This window comes from Oncorhynchus clarkii, chromosome 27 (genome assembly GCF_045791955.1).
Source record: "Oncorhynchus clarkii lewisi isolate Uvic-CL-2024 chromosome 27, UVic_Ocla_1.0, whole genome shotgun sequence".
Taxonomy (NCBI): Eukaryota; Metazoa; Chordata; class Actinopteri; order Salmoniformes; family Salmonidae; genus Oncorhynchus; species Oncorhynchus clarkii.
Window position 1 is genome coordinate 40,250,642 of NC_092173.1, and position 21,679 is coordinate 40,272,320.

At 41.5% G+C, this 21,679-nt stretch overlaps 1 protein-coding gene across 1 annotated transcript in view; it reads right to left on the reverse strand.

Moving 5' to 3' along the window:
- LOC139385793 (uncharacterized protein DDB_G0287625-like) overlaps positions 1 to 21,047 on the reverse strand; it is a 38,439-nt gene extending 17,392 nt beyond the window's left edge. Inside the window, exons 1-2 of the mRNA XM_071131040.1 lie at positions 21,007 to 21,047; positions 17,318 to 17,388 (exon numbers count right to left, since the gene is read on the reverse strand). Of these exons, the coding sequence (XP_070987141.1) occupies positions 17,318 to 17,388; positions 21,007 to 21,047 (112 nt within the window). The remainder of the gene's footprint in view (positions 1 to 17,317; positions 17,389 to 21,006) is intronic.
- Positions 21,048 to 21,679: the final 632 nt, after the last annotated feature.

Consider the following 21,679-nt stretch of genomic DNA (forward strand, 5'->3'; position numbering starts at 1 on the left):
TGTTTCCATTTAAATGATGGTCATGATTCTAATTAGATATGACACAGAACCAGCTGCTCACTTCAGTTCATTTCCTCATAGAAAATAAATGTGATTCAACACCAATGTCACCCGGCCCCTGGTACTGACAGTCATCACTGTGAATCATAGGTTGTTTGATCTGGTTCCTCTCTGAGTTTCTGCCATACAAAGGAGTCCTTCCCTCCCATTGACTCCTCTGGGGGCTCTAGTTCTAGGTTTCTGCAGAGCACTTTGTAACATGTCATAGGAAAGATCTCTATCCAAATCTGAAGTGGTTGTTTGTTTGTGGTTTCCTTCCCGCCACAGTTCCCTGAGAGAGAAGTACATCTGCAGTCATTTGAGGCTTTGTTACTCTCCTGCTGAGAAACTGACCCCCCCACATTCCTCTCTATGGTGTTCTGTCTCAGTCTCCTCTCTCTCTCTCTCTGTGAAAGATGGATGGAGAGCGAGAGACTACAGAGATAAATAGATGGAGTGGGATTGATAAACTGAATCATTGCCAGAGATAAAATCACTATATTCATGGACCCTTGTCCCATTTAAAACCACTGCCCTCTATATTCATGGAGCCTTGTCCCATGTAAAACCACTGCCCTCTATATGCATGGACCCTTGTCCCATGTAAAACCACTGCCCTCTATATGCATGGAGCCTTGTCCCATGTAAAACCACTGCCCTCTATATGCATGGAGCCTTGTCCCATGTAAAACCACTGCCCTCTATATGCATGGAGCCTTGTCCCATGTAAAACCACTGCCCTCTATATTCATGGACCCTTGTCCCATTTAAAACCACTGCCCTCTATATTCATGGAGCCTTGTCCCATGTAAAAACACTGCCCTCTATATTCATGGAGCCTTGTCCCATGTAAAACCACTGCCCTCTATATGCATGGAGCCTTGTCCCATGTAAAACCACTGCCCTCTATATGCATGGACCCTTGTCCCATGTAAAACCACTGCCCTCTATATGCATGGAGCCTTGTCCCATGTAAACCTCTGCCCTCTATATGCATGGAGCCTTGTCCCATGTAAACCACTGCCCTCTATATTCATGGAGCCTTGTCCCGTGTAAAACCACTGCCCTCTATATTCATGGACCCTTGTCCCGTGTAAAACCACTGCCCTCTATATTCATGGAGCCTTGTCCCATGTAAAACCACTGCCCTCTATATGCATGGAGCCTTGTCCCATGTAAAAACACTGCCCTCTATATGCATGGACCCTTGTCCCATGTAAAACCACTGCCCTCTATATGCATGGAGCCTTGTCCCATGTAAAAACACTGCCCTCTATATTAATGGACCCTTGTCCCATGTAAAAACACTGCCCTCTATATTAATGGACCCTTGTCCCATGTAAAAACACTGCCCTCTATATTAATGGACCCTTGTCCCATGTAAAACCACTGCCCTCTATATTCATGGAGCCTTGTCCCATGTAAAACCACTGCCCTCTATATGCATGGACCCTTGTCCCGTGTAAAACCACTGCCCTCTATATTAATGGACCCTTGTCCCATGTAAAACCACTGCCCTCTATATTCATGGACCCTTGTCCCGTGTAAAACCACTGCCCTCTATATTAATGGACCCTTGTCCCATGTAAAACCACTGCCCTCTAGTGCACTAAAGTGAAACTACAGCAATGTATTTTCTTTCCAAACAACACGTCCTGTCGAGAATCATTTAATTTGAGATTCTTCCTGTGGAAACATTATCTAACCTGGCCAGAATTCTAAATGGGGTCAAACATGAAATATTGAACCTTGTCTGAATTGAAGTTTCAAGACACAGTCAAAAAAAATTGTTTTGATTCATTCTTTTGAACATACAGTTAAACTCTTTTTAGCAGAGTAACTCAATTCTTCCCCAACTGCGTGTGTTTTTGGACAGGACTCCCAGTAATAGTAGTCCATTGGTCTAAAATGGCTTTTAAAAAGCTTCCTGGGGAGGCAACGTGTGGATCACAACATGTTAGTCAGATAATCTCCTCTGCTGATTCTGGATCTGAGTTTACTTTGGACTGACTTAATAAAGTCCAAACCTTGCTGATGCTTTTTCATTATTTTCAGAGGGACTGGGGTTTTCAGTTCATGGTTCTCATTTTTCTCCTGTGACTGTAACCTATTGTAAGTACTAAATGGCTGCTGTGTACCTGCAGGAGTCAGTAGCAGTGTTAAGTAGACTAGATTAGCAGTCAGCTGTGTTGTGACAGGGACTCACCCAGCGTGTGCGCTAGCTACTGTTTGTGTTTGTGTACACCAGAATAATTACAGTGGGGGAGTGAGTGATACACCCTGAGGAGAAGGACAGCGCCAGGTGCACATGTGTGCTAATTATTAATTTCCTGACTGCTCATTAAAGAGGAGAGACAGCATATATATACACACACAAACAAAGGATACTACATCTCTCTCACTCTTTCACACTCTCTCACACACACACACCACATCGTGAGCTCAACAGATGGTCCCTAAAATCTTTATTCTCTCCTCCTGTCCTCTTTTCCACCCCTTATTGATTCTGCATCAAAAAAGGGTTCCGTGTCTAGTTTCTCATAATAGAATCCTATTATTGGGCAGGTAGGACAGAATTGACATGGTAGTGTCTTGGGGGGGTTCCCTTATAGGGATCTTTAATTCTGTTGTGTCTTCTTCCAGGTCAAGCGTTCGGGACTTTGTTTTGTTGTTTCCATTCAATTTTTTCCCTTTTCTTCTCATGGTAATGGATTCCATTAAGCAGGGTGGCGCAGCAGGGATCCATTATGGTGATCAGTGATGATCCTAAAGGGAATTGCTAATATGGGTTCGGCACTCAATACTTTGAGGAAACGGTAGGCTACAGTATCTAGCTAACAGCCACCGTTGTTAATGAAGGGTCCCCCAACCCAGAGACACAGCCATTTTATATATCTTGTATTGTAATTTGTATAAGACATAATGTATAAGACATAGATATTGTGTGAATTTACTGATAATGTGAACTATGTGTGTCATTTTAAATGTATGTATTTCAGCTCTTGACTAATAATGTTCTGTGCTATTTATTATGTTATGGGTCATGTTTCATGTGGACCCCAGGAAGAGTAGCTGATGCTTTTACAGCGATCATTGAGATTCCTAATAAATACCAAATACCAACACCAGCTTTAGAGGTTCATCTGGAAATTCCTCATGTAGCATTCATCATCACTGAGTTTAAGGTTCTTCAATGTTTTTGCTACTCACCGTAAGTGAGCATAAGGGAAAATGCAGTATCCCGTTGCCAAAATTCAAGAAGTGATTATGATCTAGACTGTGTATCTAAATGATAGGCCTTGGCTACATTTCACTTTGGCTCCAGGACATTTATTAACCTCTGTGTAACAGCAAGTCATGGGGTTGAAACACCAGTCCAACGGGAAGTTATTAACTCCCTCAGTCTCTCCCTCAACGTCAATAAGACCAAGGAGCTGATCGTGGACTACAGGAGAAAGAGAGCACGCCCCCGTTCACATCTACGGGGCTGGAGTGAAGCGGGTCGAGTTCTTCTAGTTCCTTGGTGTCCACATCACTAAGAACTTAACACGGTTCACACACACCCGTACAGTCGTGAAGAGGGCAGGCCCTCTTCCCTCTCAGGAGGCTGAAAAGATTTGTCATGGGCCCTCGGATCCTTCAACATATCTACAGCTGCACCATCGAGAGCATCTTGACTGACTGCGTCCCCGCTTGGTATGGCAAATGCACCGCCCTCGATCACAAAGAGCTACAGGGGTTAGTTGCGGATGGCCTTGTACATCACTGCGGCCGAGCTCCCTACCATCCAGAAACTTTGTATTAGGCGATGTCAGAGGAAGGTCTGAAAAAAATTGCAAAGTCTGAAGCCACCCAGGCCACAGACTGTTCACTCTGCTACAGTTCGGTAAACGGTACCAGAGCATCGACTTTCACACCAACAGGCTCTGAGACAGCTTCTACCCCTCAAGCTATAAGATTGCTAAATAGAAAAAGAATGAACTATCTGCACTGACCCCATCTTGCACTGGCTCTATGTACATCCACAATACTATACAGTGCATTCAGAAAGTATTCAGACCCCTTAACTTTTTCCACATTTTGTTACATTACAGCCTTATTCTAAAATGAATTAAATACCTTTTTATCTTCGTCAATCTACACACAATACCCCATAATGACAAAGCAGAAACAGGTGTTTAGAAATGTTTGCAATTGTATTAAAGGTAATAAACAGAAATACCTTAGGTAAATAAGTATTCAGATCCTTTGCTATGAGACTCTAAATTGAGCTCAGGTGCATCCTGTCTCCATTGATCATCCTTGAGATGTTTCTACAACTTGATTGGATTTCACCTGTGATAACTTCAAATAATTGGACATGATTTGGAAAGACACACACCTGTCTATATGAGGTCCCCCAGTTGACAGTGTATATCAGAGCAAAAACCAAGTCATGAGGTCAAAGGAATTGTCCTTAGAGCTCTGAGACAGGATTTTGTCGAGGCACAGATCTGGGGAAAGGGGTACCAAAACATTTCTGCAGCATTGAAGGTCCCCAAGAACACAGTGTCCTCCATCATTCTTAAATGGAAGAAGTTTGGAACCACCAAGACTCGTTCAAACTGAGAAATAAGGGGAGAAGGGCCTTGGTCGGGGAGGTGACCAAGAACCCAATAGTCACAATGACAGAGCTCCAGAGTTCCTCTGGAGAACAAAATTCCAGAAGAACAAAATTCTCTGCAGCACTCCACCAAACAGGCCTTTATGGTGGAGTGGCCAGACGGAAGCCACTTCTCAGAAAAAGGGACATGACAGCAAGCTTGGAGTTTGCCAAAAGGCACCTAAAGTACTCTGACCATGAGGAACAAGATTCTCTGGTCTGATGAAACCAAGATTGAACTCTTTGGCCTGAATGCCAAGCGTCACGTCTGGTGGAAACCAGGCACCATCCCTACGGTGAAGCATGGTGGTGGCAGCATCATGCTGTGGGAATGATTTTCAGAGGCATGGACTGGAGACTAGTCAGGATGGAGGAAAAGATGAACGGAGCAAAGTACAGAGAGATCCTTGATGAAAACCTGCTCCAGAGCACTCAGGACCTCAGACTGGTACTCACTGTATATAGCTCTATATTGATCTGGGACTCCCTGTATATAGCTTGACATTGATCTGGTACTGGTACACCCTGTAAATAGCTCCACATTGATATGGTACTGGTACACCCTGTATATAGCTCCACATTGATCTGGTACTGGTACTTCCTGTATATAGCTCCACATTGATCTGGTACTGGTACTTCCTGTATATAGCTTCAGATTGATCTGGTACTGGTACTCCATGTATATAGGTCCACATTGATCTGTTACTGGTACTCCCTGTATATAGCTCCACATTGATCTGGTACTGGTACTCCATGTATATAGCTTCAGATTGATCTGGTACTGGTACTCCCTGTATATAGCTCCACATTGATCTGGTGCTCCCTGTATACAGCTCCATTCTAGTGTATTTTATTCCTCTTGTGTTACTATTTTAAACTCTGCATCATTGGGAAGGGCTCGTAAGCAAGCACTTCACAGTAAGTATACACTTCATATTTGGTGCATGCGACAAATAACATTTTGATTTGAAAGATATTTTTTAACCTCTGTAAAAGCATGTCACAGGTTTGAAGCAGCAGTCCAACAGGTCCCTCTAGTGGCACCTCTCATCAAGTGTGTATTAATACACAAGTGTGAATTGGATATTTGGTTTTACCTTATCCTCTCTCCCTAAGATACCCTCGGAGACTAGGGTCACGGCCAGGGTCTATCTCAGAGCAGTTAGTGTTAAGTGATTTGCTCAAGGGCACATCGACAGATTTTTCACTTTTTTGGGCTCGGAGATTCGAACATGCAACCTTTTGGTAACTGGCACAACACTGTAACCGCTAGGGTTTGTGCGTGTGTGTGCTCTTTCTCATGCAGTCACCCACGGTGACCTTCAATCAGTGTATCCATGGTAACAGGTCCTCAGTGTTAACCAGGAAGTAGAGTGCTGATGCGTCATTCTGAGTGTCCCCTTGGAGTGCCACACTACATTTGTTAAGTCTGCTTCCACATACATACAGTGCCTTTGGAAAGTATTCAGACCCCGTTGACTTTTTCCACATTTTGTTACGTTACAGCCTTATTGCAAAATGTATTAAATAAATAAAAATCCTCAGCAATCTACACACAATATCCCATACTGACAAACCAAAAACAGTTTTTAGAAATTTGAGCAAACATATTAAAAGTAATAAACAGAAATACCTTATTTACCTAAGTATTCAGACCCTTTACTATGTGACTCAAAATTGAGCTCAGGTGCATCCTTTTTCCATTGATCATCCTTGATGTTTCTACAACTTGATTGGAGTCCACCTGTGGTAAATTCAATTGATAGATTTATAAAGGCACACACCTGTCTATATAAGGTCCCCCAGTTGAAAGTGCATGTCAGAGCAAAAACCAAGCTCAAGACAGGATTGTGTTGAGGCACTGATCTGGAGAATGGTACCAAAACATTTCTGCAGCATTGAAGGTCCCCAAGAACACAGTGGAAATTTGGAACCACCAAGACTCTTCCTAGATCTGGCTGCCAGGCCAAACTGAGCAATCAGGGGAGAAGGTCATTGGTCAGGGAGGTTACCAAGAACCCGATGGTAACTCTTACAGAGCTTTACAGTTTCTCTGTGGAGATGGGAGAACCTTCCAGAAGGAAAACCATTTCTGCAACACTCCACCAATCAGGTGTTTATGGTAGAGTGGCCACTCCTCAGTAAAAAGCACATGGCAGCCCGCTTGGAGTTTTCCAAAAGGTACCTAAAGATTCTCAGACCATGAGGAACAAGATTCTTTGGCCTAAATGTCAAGCGTCACATCTAGAGGAAACCTGGCACCATCCCTACGATGAAGCAAGGTGGTGGCAGCATCATGCTGTGGGGATGTTTTTTAGCGGCAGGGACTGGGACACTAGTCAGGATCGAGGCAAAGAAGAAAGGAGCAAAGTACAGAGATCCTTGATGACAACCTGCTCCAGAGTGCTCAGGACCTCCGACTGGGGTGAAGTACAACAACCCTAATCACACAGCCAAAACAACGTAGGATTGTCTCTGAATGTCCTTGAGTGGCCCAGCCAAAGCCCAGACTTGGACCCGATCAAACATCTCTGGAGAGACCTGAAAATAGCTGTGCGGCAACACTCCCCATCCATCCTGACAGAGCTTGAGAGGATCTGCAGAGAAGAATGGGAGAAACTCCACAAATACAGGTGTGCCAAGCTTGTTGCATCATACCCAAGAAGACTTGATGCTGTAATCACTGCCAAAGGTGCTTCAACAAAGTACAGAGAAAAGGGTCTGAATAAGCAAAAATGGTTTTTATCTTGTACTATTTCTTTTCTTTGTTGTTATGGGGTGTTGTGTGCACATTGATGGATTTTTGTATTTTTTTATTATACAATTTTAGAATAAGGCTGTAAAGTAACAAAATGTGGAAAAAGTCAAGGGGTCTGAATACTTTCTGAAGGCACTGTGTGTCCAGGTCAATATAATTGTTGTTTGTTCCTCTTGAGCTACTGTAGCCTACAACATTCCAAGGAACACTTCTTCAAAAAATAGGACGAATTAATCTAAGAAAAATGTATAAAATCAAGAAATCTGTAATACATTTTGATGTTTTTGCTGAGGAGGTCTTTGTCGCGTAATTGTACATCTAACTAAGATGTTTGGTGCAGTAATTCTCAAGTGAAAAAATGTGAATGAAAACTAGTAGTCTCTCGTTGAATGACAACAAACACTTCATTGAATAATCTCATCCATAGTTCCCACTCCTACTAGGAGTAGTACTGTTAACCATTCAGGCTAACGAATTTAAGACAAAAAAATATGTTGTGTGCAGGAGAAAAAACCCTGTCAAAGACCACTCAGCCTTCTCCTTTCTTTCTCACATGTACACATTCAATATGAAGACTCAGTACAGAGACAGATTGATTGCATACAAACACAGAAGGCCCAGACACACATTCAATTATTTTTTTTCTAACCTTTCTTTAACTAGGCAAGTCAGTTAAGAACAAATTTTTATTTTCAATGCCAGCCTAGGAACAGTGGGTTAACTGCCTTGTTCAGGGGCAGAACAACAACCTTGTCAGCTCAGGGATTTGATCTTGCAACCTTTCGGTTATTTGTCCAACGCTCTAACCACTAGGCTACCTGCCACCCCGATATGAAGACTCAGTACAGAAATGTGTGTTCTTATTTATATTGTTTTTATTTTTTTTAATCCCAGCCCCCGTCCCCGTAGGAGGCCTTTTGCCTTTTGGTAGGCCGGCATTATAAATATGAATTTGTTCTTAACTCACTTGCCTGGTTAAATACAATAAACATACAGAAGCCCCAAACAGACACATGTACACTCACTCAATTGGAGGGAAGTTGGGCCATCTATACATAGCAGCTCTTCATAGATCATTCTATCAGAACTATTTCTTTCTCTCTCTCTCTCTCGCTCTCTCTCAGATGCGCACACACGACGCTTCAGCCACAGGGGAGGAGGCTGGACTGATGCAATCTCACTTCAAAGCTCAAATAAACAAGACACACATGTTTTTTTATATATCACCTTTTTTTTAAAATGAAATTCAAGTGCTGATTTACACATTGTGTCCATAGATGTGCCTATACAACTACCCTACTTTTTAGTCCAATTGTTTAGATTTTTCCACCAAGACTGCAATATAATACTATCCAACTAATGCATCCTGTTGTCATTAGAAGTGCTGTGGTTGTTAGCCCAACAAGCAGAGTGAGGACTGTAAGTGCTACAGACTGGTTGTCATTCATAGCATTGTCCATGTTCATAGCACTGTTTCTGTCACAGAGACTTCCCTCACAGTAGGACACAGAACCAGAGTTAGAACCGGAGTCACACAGATTCCCGGAGACACCGCCTCGGAGAGTCACAGACCGACCATTACTTGCTGTCACTATGGAGACAATATTGCAACATTAAAAATATTATCAAAAATAAGAAAATATGAATAATACACAGATAATTCAAATAAACTTAAGATTGATTATAATTGTAAGTAATAATTACATGGACTAAAAGTAAAGCATGAATACAGGCAAACACAAATGCTGTGCACGTACTGTACCTGTGTCGTTAAGACAGTGATCTTGATCTCCCTGACAGGTCACAAGCTGAACACAAACGTCATCTTCTGGTTCAGTGCAAGAAACACACTGAAGTCCATTGTGGGGGTCGCCTGAATAAACAACAGGATAAGTCATGTAAGGATCATTAAATACATCTAATTCAACAATGAACAATGAAGTTCAAAGTACAGAAGAACATTTACCAGAGAAAGTGTCACTGTTGCAGCATGAAGAAGTGAATTTGTGGAAACTGATATTCAAAGACATTTTGGGGCTTGACTGACAACGACTGTCGTCCATGCATCCCTTCACGATCCTCTCAGTGATACTTGAGTTTGAACCTGAAAGGTAAAAAAAAAATCAAATGAATCATAATCATGTTTTAATCAGATAGTACTTAAAATACCCACTTATTACAGAAATTGGGCATCATAACTGAAGGGGAGAGGTCTGTCCGTAATAAAGAGATGCTCTGCTTTTTTTGACACCACAGTCCACAAAGCAAGTTCTGCAGGTTCTAGTTTTATCTCATCTTGATTATTGTCCAGTCATGTGGTCCAGTCCTGCAGGCTCTAGTTTTATCTTATCATGATTATTGTCCAGTCATGTGGTCCAGTCCTGCAGGCTCTAGTTTTATCTCATCTTGATTATTGTCCAGTCATGTGGTCCAGTCCTGCAGGCTCTAGTTTTATCTTATCATGATTATTGTCCAGTCATGTGGTCCAGTCCTGCAGGCTCTAGTTTTATCTTATCTTGATTATTGTCCAGTCATGTGGTCCAGTCCTGCAGGCTCTAGTTTTATCTTATCTTGATTATTGTCCAGTCATGTGGTCCAGTCCTGCAGGCTCTAGTTTTATCTTATCTTGATTATTGTCCAGTCATGTGGTCCAGTCCTGCAGGCTCTAGTTGTATCTAATCTTGATTATTGTCCAGTCATGTGGTCCAGTCCTGCAGGCTCTAGTTTTATCTTATCTTGATTATTGTCCAGTCGTGTGGTCCAGTCCTGCAGGCTCTAGTTGTATCTAATCTTGATTATTGTCCAGTCATGTGGTCCAGTCCTGCAGGCTCTAGTTGTATCTAATCTTGATTATTGTCCAGTCATGTGGTCCAGTCCTGCAGGCTCTAGTTTTATCTAATCTTGATTATTGTCCAGTCATGTGGTCCAGTCCTGCAGGCTCTAGTTTTATCTTATCATGATTATTGTCCAGTCGTGTGGTCCAGTCCTGCAGGCTCTAGTTTTATCTAATCTTGATTATTGTCCAGTCATGTGGTCCAGTCCTGCAGGCTCTAGTTTTATCTTATCATGATTATTGTCCAGTCGTGTGGTCCAGTTCTGCAGGCTCTAGTTGTATCTAATCTTGATTATTGTCCAGTCATGTGGTCCAGTCCTGCAGGCTCTAGTTTTATCTTATCTTGATTATTGTCCAGTCGTGTGGTCCAGTGCTGCAAGGAGAGACCTAGTTAAGCTGCAGCACAGAGTGGCACCTCTTGCTCTTCATTGTAATCAGAGGGCTGATATAAATACTATGCAAGCCAGTCTCTCTTGGCTGAGAGTTGAGGAAAGACTGACTGCGTCAATTCTTGTTTTTAAAAGAAACAATGTGTCGGAAATTCCAAATTGTTTGCATAGTCAACTTACACACAGCACTGACACACACACTTACCCCACCAGACATGCCACCAGGGGTCTTTTCACAGTCCCCAGGTCCGGAACACACTTACCCCACCAGACATGACACCAGGGGTCTTTTCACAGTCCCCAGGTCCAGAACACACTTACCCCACCAGACATGCCACCAGGGGTCTTTTCACAGTTCCCAGGTCCAGAACACACTTACCCCACCAGACATGCCACCAGGGGTCTTTTCACAGTTCCCAGGTCCAGAATACACTTACCCCACCAGACATGCCACCAGGGGTCTTTTCACAGTTCCCAGGTCCAGAACACACTTACCCCACCAGACATGCCACCAGGGGTCTTTTCACAGTCCCCAGGTCCGAAACACACTTACCCAAACCAGACATGACACCAGGGGTCTTTTCACAGTTCCCAGGTCCAGAATACACTTACCCCACCAGACATGCCACCAGGGGTCTTTTCACAGTTCCCAGGTCCAGAACACACTTACCCCACCAGACATGCCACCAGGGGTCTTTTCACAGTCCCCAGGTCCAGAACACACTTACCCCACCAGACATGCCACCAGGGGTCTTTTCACAGTTCCCAGGTCCAGAATACACTTACCCCACCAGACATGCCACCAGGGGTCTTTTCACAGTTCCCAGGTCCAGAACAAATTCAAGGAAACGTACAGTATTATACAGAGCCACGGGTGCATGGAACTCCCTTCCATCTCATATAGCGCAAGTGAACAGCAAACCTGGTTTCAAAAAACACATAAAGCAACACACAGCACACAATGCCTCTCCCCCATGTGACCTGTTTGTTGTGTGCATTTACTGACATGTACAGTATGTGTAACCGATACATGCACACGAACACACACGACATGATCATGTTTTTAAATGTACTGTACATTTTAAAGTCTCTTTTCTTTCTGTAGTGTATTTTTTGTTATGTGTCGGACCTAGTAAGACTAGCTGTCACCATGGCATCGGTAATGACGAGGATCCTAATAAATCAAATAAATAAACTGCGAACATAATTAATGAAAACAATTCCAGTCACAGATTTTGAGAGTTTTAACTAAACATATGACAATAATAATACTACATTGTATGTTCATTCAAATGTACAATGTAAATGATGAATGAAAGTAGTCAATTGCAGTCCGAGAGGTTTTCATATTACCGGACGATTGCAGAGAACTGCTGGTGTTTGTGGAACACTGCAGGTCTCCAGGGTTGGTTCTGAGCAGGTGGGATCTGCTGGATCTTTACAGGTGATGCACTGCAGGTCTCCAGGGTTGGTTCTGAGCAGGTGGGATCTGCTGGATCTTTACAGGTGATGCACTGCAGGTCTCCAGGGTTGGTTCTGAGCAGGTGGGATCTGCTGGATCTTTACAGGTGATGCACTGCAGGTCTCCAGGGTTGGTTCTGAGCAGGTGGGATCTGCTGGATCTTTACAGGTGATGCACCGCAGGTCTCCAGGGTTGATTCTGAGCAGGTGGGATCTGCTGGATATTTACAGGTGATGCACTGCAGGTCTCCAGGATTGGTTCTGAGCAGGTGGGATCTGCTGGATCTTTACAGGTGATGCACCGCAGGTCTCCAGGGTTGGTTCTGAGCAGGTGGGATCTGCTGGATCTTTACAGGTGATGCACTGCAGGTCTCCAGGGTTGGTTCTGAGCAGGTGGGATCTGCTGGATCTTTACAGGTGATGCACTGCAGGTCTCCAGGGTTGGTTCTGAGCAGGTGGGATCTGCTGGATCTTTACAGGTGATGCACTGCAGGTCTCCAGGATTGGTTCTGAGCAGGTGGGGTCTGCTGGATCTTTACAGGTGATGCACCGCAGACCATGAGCTTCTGAAAAAGAGACGGCTACAAGAAACATTCAAACAAAGTAACCCAATAGTCTTATTTAACAAATAACTAGCAAAATCAAAGGTGTGTAATATATTACCAGCGGAGCAGCAGAAAGAACAGTAAGACTGTAACGGTGTGTTTCATTCTGAGCTGAAGCACTGATGAACAGTACAACTCTGTTTTAAGAACAGATTGTACTCTACAACCTCAAAAGATCGAAAAACAAGATGGCAACGTGACCTGCAATATGATATATGTTTGTTCCATTTTCCTAGAACATGCTGCTATGTCAGATGTACCTTTCCTTCTGGGTCACGCAAAATTACTGTTAAAGTCTACTTATCAGATATTTTCTCCCACTTAATGAGATATATAACCTTACAGTACCTTCAGTAGAAAACGATGATATAAAAGTTTCACACTCAAGCTGAGAAATATCATATGACACATAATAAAAGCTGAATATTGCCTGACAAGCATATATTTGGGCGTCTTGACATTTGGGGTGGCAGGTAGCCTAGTGTTTAGAGGGGGTGGCAGGTAGCCTAGTGTTTAGAGGGGGTGGCAGGTAGCCTAGTGGGTAGAGGGGTTGGCAGGTAGCCTATTGTTTAGAGGGGGTGGCAGGTAGCCTAGTGGTTAGAGGGGGTGGCAGGTAGCCTAGTGGTTAGAGCGTTGGGCCAGTAACCAAAAATGGTTGCTGGATCAAATCCCAGAGCTGACAAAATAAAAAGCTCTTATACAAAACAATGCAGTAAACCCACTGTTCCCCTGTCGGCCGTCCCCTGAACAATGCAGTAAACCCACTGTTCCCCTGTCGGCCGTCCCCTGAACAATGCAGTAAACCCACTGTTCCCTGGTAGGCTGTCATTGTAAATAAGAATTTGTTCTTAACTCACTGGCCAAGTCACAAACAGGTTCAAATTGAATTTCTGGAATACATTGTGTTTCAGTACGAGTCATTGTTCAGACATTGAGTGTGTTTTTACCCTCTACATACTACATACAGACATCCTATGGTCTAAAAGACTGGACATCTACGGTCATCCTGACACACACAAAGTTACATTTACACACTGATACATATTTGCATGCATATACACACACACACACACACGGCGCTACTGCCACAGAGCTGCAGTAACATTGAGATGATCTGAAATGAATAGTTGAAGCGTTAAATGTCAGAGTATAAAACAGCCACAGAGAGAAAGCATACACACTCAGAACTTACACACTTCCTGAGCCCTGTCTCCAGGAGCCTGTAAGCCTCTGTGTGTGTGTGTGCGTGTGCGTGCGCGCGTGTGTGAGACAGAGACAGAGACAGTAGGACTGTGTTAGAGTGCTTTATCTTTTGTGAACAGTGTGTGATCCCCTACTTAAGGGTGTACCTCTGTGCTCTTGGTTTTCCTCTTGATATTATTCTGGAATAGAGAGGATGTGGAGGGGAGGAGGCTGGGCTGATGCAATCTCACATGAAAGCTCAAATAAGCAAGACACACACACACAGTGAAGCTCTAAGTATGGGTAATTTGCAGTGACAGGTTTCTCGTTAGATTTAAACCTGTCTTAAGAGAGATCGAATGATCTCACCACTCATCGTCATTTACAGGGCCTCCAGAAAGTATTCACACCCCTTGACTTTATCCACATTTTGTTGTGTTGGATTTAAAATGAATTCAATTGCGATGTTTTGTCATTGGCCTACACATAATATCAAAGTGGAATGATGTTTTTAGAAATGTTTACAAATGAATAAAAATGAAAAGCTGAGTCAATAAGTATTCAAGCCCTTTGTTATGTCAAGCCTAAATAAGTTCAGAAGTAAACATTTGCTTAACAAGTCACATAATCTGTTGCATGGACTGATTTTGGAATGATTGATTACCCTACACATGCGATTGATTATCTGTAAGGTCCCTCAGTCGAGCAATGAATTTCAAACACAAATTCAACCACAAAGACCAGAGAGGTTTTCCATTGCCTCCCAAAGAAGTGGATCTATTGGTAGATGGTAAAAATTTTTTTTTTTTTAAATAAGCAGACATCGAATATCCCTTTGAGCATGTTGAAGTTATTCACCACACTTTGGATGGTGTATCAATACACTCAGTCACTACAAAGATGCAAGCGTCTTCCCTAACTCAGTTGCCAGAGAGAAAGGAAACCGCTCAAGGATTTCACCATGAAGCCAATGGTGACTTTAAAACAGTTATAGAGTTTAATGGCTGTGATAGGAGAAAACTAAGGTGTGGCAAAATGTGGAAAAGCAATTTAACTTTTGGTCCTGAATACAAAGTGTTCTCTTTTTGGGAAAATCCACTCTCTATATTTGCAAGCATAATGGCGGCTGCATCATGTTGTGCGTATGCTCATAATCGTTTGTAATCGGACTGAGGAGTTTTTCAGGATAAAAAAAGAAATGGAATGGAGCTACGTAAGCACAGGCAAAATCCTAGATGAAAACCTGGTTCAGTCTGCTTTACACCAGACACTGGGAGATTAATTCCACCTTTCAGCAGGACAATAACCTAAAACACAAGGGCAAATCTATACTCTAATTGCTTATGAAGAAGACATTGAATGTTCATTAGTGGCCTATTTACAGTTTTGACTTAAATCTACTTGGAAATCTATGGCAAGACCTGAAAATGGTTGTTTATCAATGATCAACAATCAATTTGATAGAGCTTGAAGATTTTTATTTTAAAGAATAATGGGCAAATGTTGCAGTATCCAGTTGTGGAAAGCTCTTAGAGACTTACCCAGAAAAACGTACAGCTGTAATTGCTCCCAAATGTGCTTTTTATGTAAATGAAACAGTTCTGTGTTTAATTTTCAATACATTTGCAAACATTTCTAAAAACATGTGTTCACTTTGTCATTATGGGGTATTTAAAAAAAAAGATTTAATCCATTTTTAATTCAGGCTGTAACACAAAATTACGTGGAATAAATCAAGGGGTGTGAATACTTTCTGAAAGCACTGTACATGTACACCTATTAAATAAATATCAGCGTGTGTGGACGTGTTTAACTACTCTTGTACATCTATTCTGACGTCAGAATTGTAAACCCCAAAAAATTTGGACCAACTGGGGACATTTTGTTGGTCCCCAAAAGGTCAAATTATATTTCTAGTGAGTTTAGGGTTAACCACAAATGTGGTTTCTACTGACAATTGAGATGTACAAACTATGGCACGAGGGGACGACGAGCAGATAAGAGACAATCTGTAATTTCAATTAAGACATTAATGAGCAAGCTAGGACGGACGTAGTCAATATAACTGTTTGTTCAGCACTTTTGAAATGACTGATTTCCTCTTATCTGCTCGTCGTCCCCTTGCGCCATAGTTTGTACATCTCAATTGTCAGTAGAAACCACATTTGTTTAAGCAAGTCAGCCAAGTTGTTTCTATACTTTGCAGCCTGTTTAGATTTCACAATACATCCCAACAAGATCACACAAAACCTATTGTTGTCACGAATCCCGCCGAAGATGGTGCCTCTTCCTGTTCGGGCGGCGCTCGGTGGACGTCGTCGCCGGCCTTCTAGCTGCCATCGATTCCCTTTTTTGTTTCTGTTAGTTTGGTCTGATTGGTGACACCTGTTTTGACTTTAGCTTAGTTTGTGGGCTATTTAAGGGCACTAGGCCCGCCGGCTACTGTGCGGGATTGTTTTCTGTTCATGGTGTTGGATTATTTGTGGATTCTATTTTTCCGGACAGTTTAGTCCTGTTTGTTTGGACGGGTTATTTCATGCGCCCTTCTGTTTGGCATGTCCGTTTTCACTGTCTTTGGAATAAAGATCCACGTTCGGAACTAAACCTGCTCTCTGCGCCTGACTCCTCCACCCACTACTCCTAGAAGCCTTAACAATTGTACATTTGATAAGTAACACAGCTATGACTGACACAGCTATTATTAGATAATGATATGTCACACACGCGCGCACACGCACGCACGCACACACGCACGCACACACACACACACACACACACACACACACACACACACACACACACACACACACACACACACACACACACACACACACACACACACACACACACACACACACACACAGTAAATTGGCTTTATTAACAAATTCATTAACAAGTTTAATAAATCCATTGCAACATTTCCAGAAGAGTTTCTGTTCACTACCAACACCATCAAGTAACAGATCCCACAGTACTCTAGTGGGCCTGGGAGTGAAAATGTGTTTACACTTTTGACAACACAGAAGCAGGTCCCCATATAGCCAATCCTGTTTCTGTTGCAGAGACTTCCCCCACAGCAGGACACATAGCTGGAGTCAGAACCATAGTCAGAACAAGTCAGAACCAGAGTCAGAGTTGGAGTCAGAACCAGAGTCAGAGTTGGAGTCAGAACCAGAGTCACAACCAGAGTCAGAGTTGGAGTCAGAACCAGAGTCAGAGTTGGAGTCAGAACCAGAGTCAGAGTTGGAGTCAGAACCAGAGTCACAACCAGAGTCAGAGTTGGAGTCAGAACCGGAGTCAGAACCAGAGTCAGAACCAGTCACAACCAGAGTCAGAGTTGGAGTCAGAACCAGAGTCAGAACCAGAGTCACAACCAGAGTCAAAACCAGAGTCAGAACCAGTCACAACCAGAGTCAGAGTTGGAGTCAGAACCAGAGTCAGAGCTGGAGTCAGAGCTGGAGTCAGAGCTGGAATCAGAGCTGGAGTCAGAACCGGAGTCAGAACCAGAGTCAGAACCGGAGTCAGAATCGGAACCACATAGACTCCTCTCGAAGAATCAAATACCGACCATTACTAGCTGTCACTATGTTGAAAATATAGCAACATGACCAATAATATATAAAAAAATAATACAATATGAATTAATATGATAATTCACTTATGATTAATAGTTATAACAATTACAATAACTTTATTGTAGCATAAACACAGGCAAACATAAACCTGTGTCGTCAAGAGAGCGATCTTTGACTCCCTGGCATGTCACAACCTGATCACAATCGTCATCATCTGGGGAAGGGGGACACCTAGTCAGTTTTACAACAGAATTCATTCAACCAAAATGGGTCTTCCACATTTAACCCAACCCCTCTGAATCAGAGAGGTGTGGGAGGCTGCCTTAATCAACATCTACGTCATCAGCGCCTGGGGAGCAGCAGTTGTTGTTGGAATTGCTAGTAAATTGCTAGTAAAAAAAAATGATAGTAAGAAGATTGTGGGAGATGTTTTGTTAGACCTCAGTGCAGCTTTTGATGTCATTGATCTTAACATATTGCTGAAAAAACGTAGGTGGATTTACATCCTCTGTCTTATCATGGATTGAGAGTTAAGTTTCTAATAGAACACAGAAGGTTTTCGTTAATGGAAGTCTCTCTCATGCAAATTCATTTGAGTGTGGTGTACCGCAAGGCAATCGGCTAAGTTTATTATTGTTTAACGTAGAGCTCTAATCAGTTTTAGAATAGTAACTAGCAATACGTTGGTGCAATAGGCTGGGGATCATTAAGAAACAACAAGACAACTCATGTAAGGATCAGTTGAAACTTGTACAACTCATGAAAGCACCATGGAGTTCAATGAGGGTTTAGAAAAATATTTACCAAAAGTGTCACTGTTGCAGTCAGATGAGTTGCAGCATGAAGAAATTCATTGTTGGAAACCGATATTCAAAGACATTTAGGGGCTTGACTGACAAAGATTTTCATCCATGCATCCCTTGATGTTGACAATTGTCTCATTAATACCATAGTTTGAACATGAAAATATTCAGTTCCAGTGAAAGTATTCTGATCTCTTGACTTTTATCCACATTTTGTTAAGTTACAGCCTTATTCTAAAATGTACTAATAAAAAAATGTCTTCATCAATCTACACACAATACCCTATAATCGCAAAACAAAAACAGGTTTTTAGAATTTAAAAAAAATGTATTTAAAATAAATCATATTTCCATAAGTATTCAGAACCTTTACTCAGTACTTTGTTGAAATCGATTGCTCACTTTGGCTGGGTGGCCAGTTCTAGGAAGAGTCTTTGAGATTGACTTGATCCCCAAATGCTAATGTTGCTAAATGTTTGCATTGGCTAGTTTAACAAAAATCAAAGTGTGGATTGCAGTCGCTCCTTGTCCATTGACTGCTTTCAAGGTCAGGAAACAAATATCGAAATATGAACATTTACTGAACTAGATCCACAGACGATGCAATTGCACACAAACAGACCTGGGATCAAATACATGGGATTATTTGAGATAATGTATTTGAACACAGGTCTGATTGGGTTATTTGAGATAATGTGTTTGAGGTCTGTTGACCTAGGTCTGTTGGGTTATTTGAGATAATGTATTTGAACACAGGTCTGATTGGGTTATTTGAGATAATGTATTTGAACACAGGTCTGTTTGGGTGATTTGAGATTAATGTATTTGAAAATGAGTATAGTAGGCTATTTATACTTTCAAATACTTCTAATAGAGGAATTTGATTTGGCACCACATTATAAGAAAAACTCAAATACACAAATTATAAGTATTAAATATACATATACATAAATATTAAATATACATATACATAAATATTAAATATACATATACATAAATATTAAATATACATATACATAAGTATTAAATATACATAAGTATTATATATACATATACATAAATATTAAATATACATATACATAAGTATTAAATATACATATACATAAATATTAAATATACATATACATAAATATTAAATATACATATAAATAAATATTAAATATACATATACATAAATATTAAATATACATATACATAAGTATTAAATATACATATACATAAGTATTAAATATACATATACATAAATATTAAATATACATATGCATAAGTATTAAATATACATATACATAAATATTAAATATACATATACATAAGTATTAAATATACATATACATAAGTATTAAATATACATATACATAAGTATTAAATATACATATACATAAATATTAAATATACATATACATAAATATTAAATATACATATATATGAATCCAGGTCTGAAAGTAAGACAATAGTCTTATTAGACATACAGTATAATTACCAAAATATAAGCTGAAGCAGTAATCAACAGTTCAACTCATGTGAGCTGAAGCAGTAATTACAACTCATGGCTGTTTTCAGGATATATTATATATTATACAGTCACAAAGGAGTGAAAGACACCATTTAAAAAACAATAAGAATTGTGCAAATCAATCTCTGTTTGTTCCTGGGACATTCCAACCATTTTCCCAGAAGCTACCAGAAAATGTTCTCCTGGCTCACACAGACATTGTCACCTTGTTCAAATCTCCCTACCAGATCGTTTCTCCCACCCTTTTCCCAGAACCTACTGGTATATACAATTTACATTTCCTCTTGGCTCAGACACAGACAGCTGAGAAATATAATATTGCACAGAACAAAAGCAGAATATTGCATGCCATGTTACCATTGTATGCCTTAACATGTTCCCGGGGTATTCAATTGCTGAACGATTGTGTGTTTGTTCATAAGTATCAGTATGTGTTTGGAGTCATTGCTCAGGCATACAAAAATGTTTTTAATCCTCTCCAAACAATATAGATATTCTAGAAGACTGGACCTCTATTGTCTAAAAGACTGGACATCTATGATCTAGAAGACTGGACATCTATGATCTAGAAGACTGGACCTCTATTGTCTAAAAGACTGGACATCTATGATCTAGAAAACTGGACATCTATGATCTAGAAGACTGGACATCTGTGGTCTAGAAGACTGGACATCTGTGGTCTAGAAGACTGGACATCTATGATCTAGAAGACTGGACATCTCTGATCTAGAAGACGACATCTATGATCTAGAAGACTGGACCTCTATGGTCTAGAAGACTGGACCTCTATGGTCTAGAAGACTGGACATCTATGGTCTAGAAGACTGGACATCTATGATCTAGAAGACTGGACATCTATGATCTAGAAGACTGGACGTCTATGATCTAGAAGACTGGACATCTATGATCTAGAAGACTGGATATCTATGGTCTAAAAGACTGGACATCTATGGTCTAGAAGACTGGACATCGATGATCTAGAAGACTGGACATCTATTGTCTAAAAGACTGGACATCTATGATCTAGAAGACTGGACGTCTATGGTCTAGAAGACTGGATATCTATGGTCTAAAAGACTGGACATCTATTGGGCACGCACACAAATGCACACAAACACTGTGAAGTTCATTGAAATACATGTTTGATCCATGTACATTTTCTTCCCTGGTGTTTTGGGATTCTATGTTCAACATTCCTCATGCTACCTGAGGCCCACTGATCCTTCAGTCAGCTCTCCTGACGCCATGACCCTTCAGTGAGCTCTCCTGACGCCATGACCCTTCAGTCAGCTCTCCTGACGCCATGACACTTCAGTCAGCTCTCCCGACTCTATTACTCTTCAGTCAGCTCTCCTGACTCCATTACTCTTCAGTCAGCTCTCCTGACTCCATTACTCTTCAGTCAGCTCTCCTGACTCCATTACTCTTCAGTCAGCTCTCCTGACTCCATGACCCTTCAGTCAGCTCTCCTGACTCCATTACTCTTCAGTCAGCTCTCCTGACTCCATTGCTCTCCAGTCAGCTCTCCTGACTCCATGACCCTTCAGTCAGCTCTCCTGACTCCATGAGGTAGCAGCGGGATCACAGCACAACTAACAAATAATTCAACTTTACTTTACCCAGCTGTTTATTACTTCTGTTCATACTAGGTTAGGTGAGTGTAAAGCACTGAATAACACAACAATCTACTTCCTGTCTCATCTGCTTTTCTGCATCATCTCTCTCTCTCTCTCTCTCTCTCTCTCTCTCTCCCTCTCCCTCTCTCTCTCTCACTCTCTCTCTCTCTGTCTCAGTCACTCTGTCGGGCTCAGGAGGAGTTAAAACCTGAGTTACCCTCCCTCAGTCTCTCATCTTTCTATCTCTCTGCTTCTCATTGACT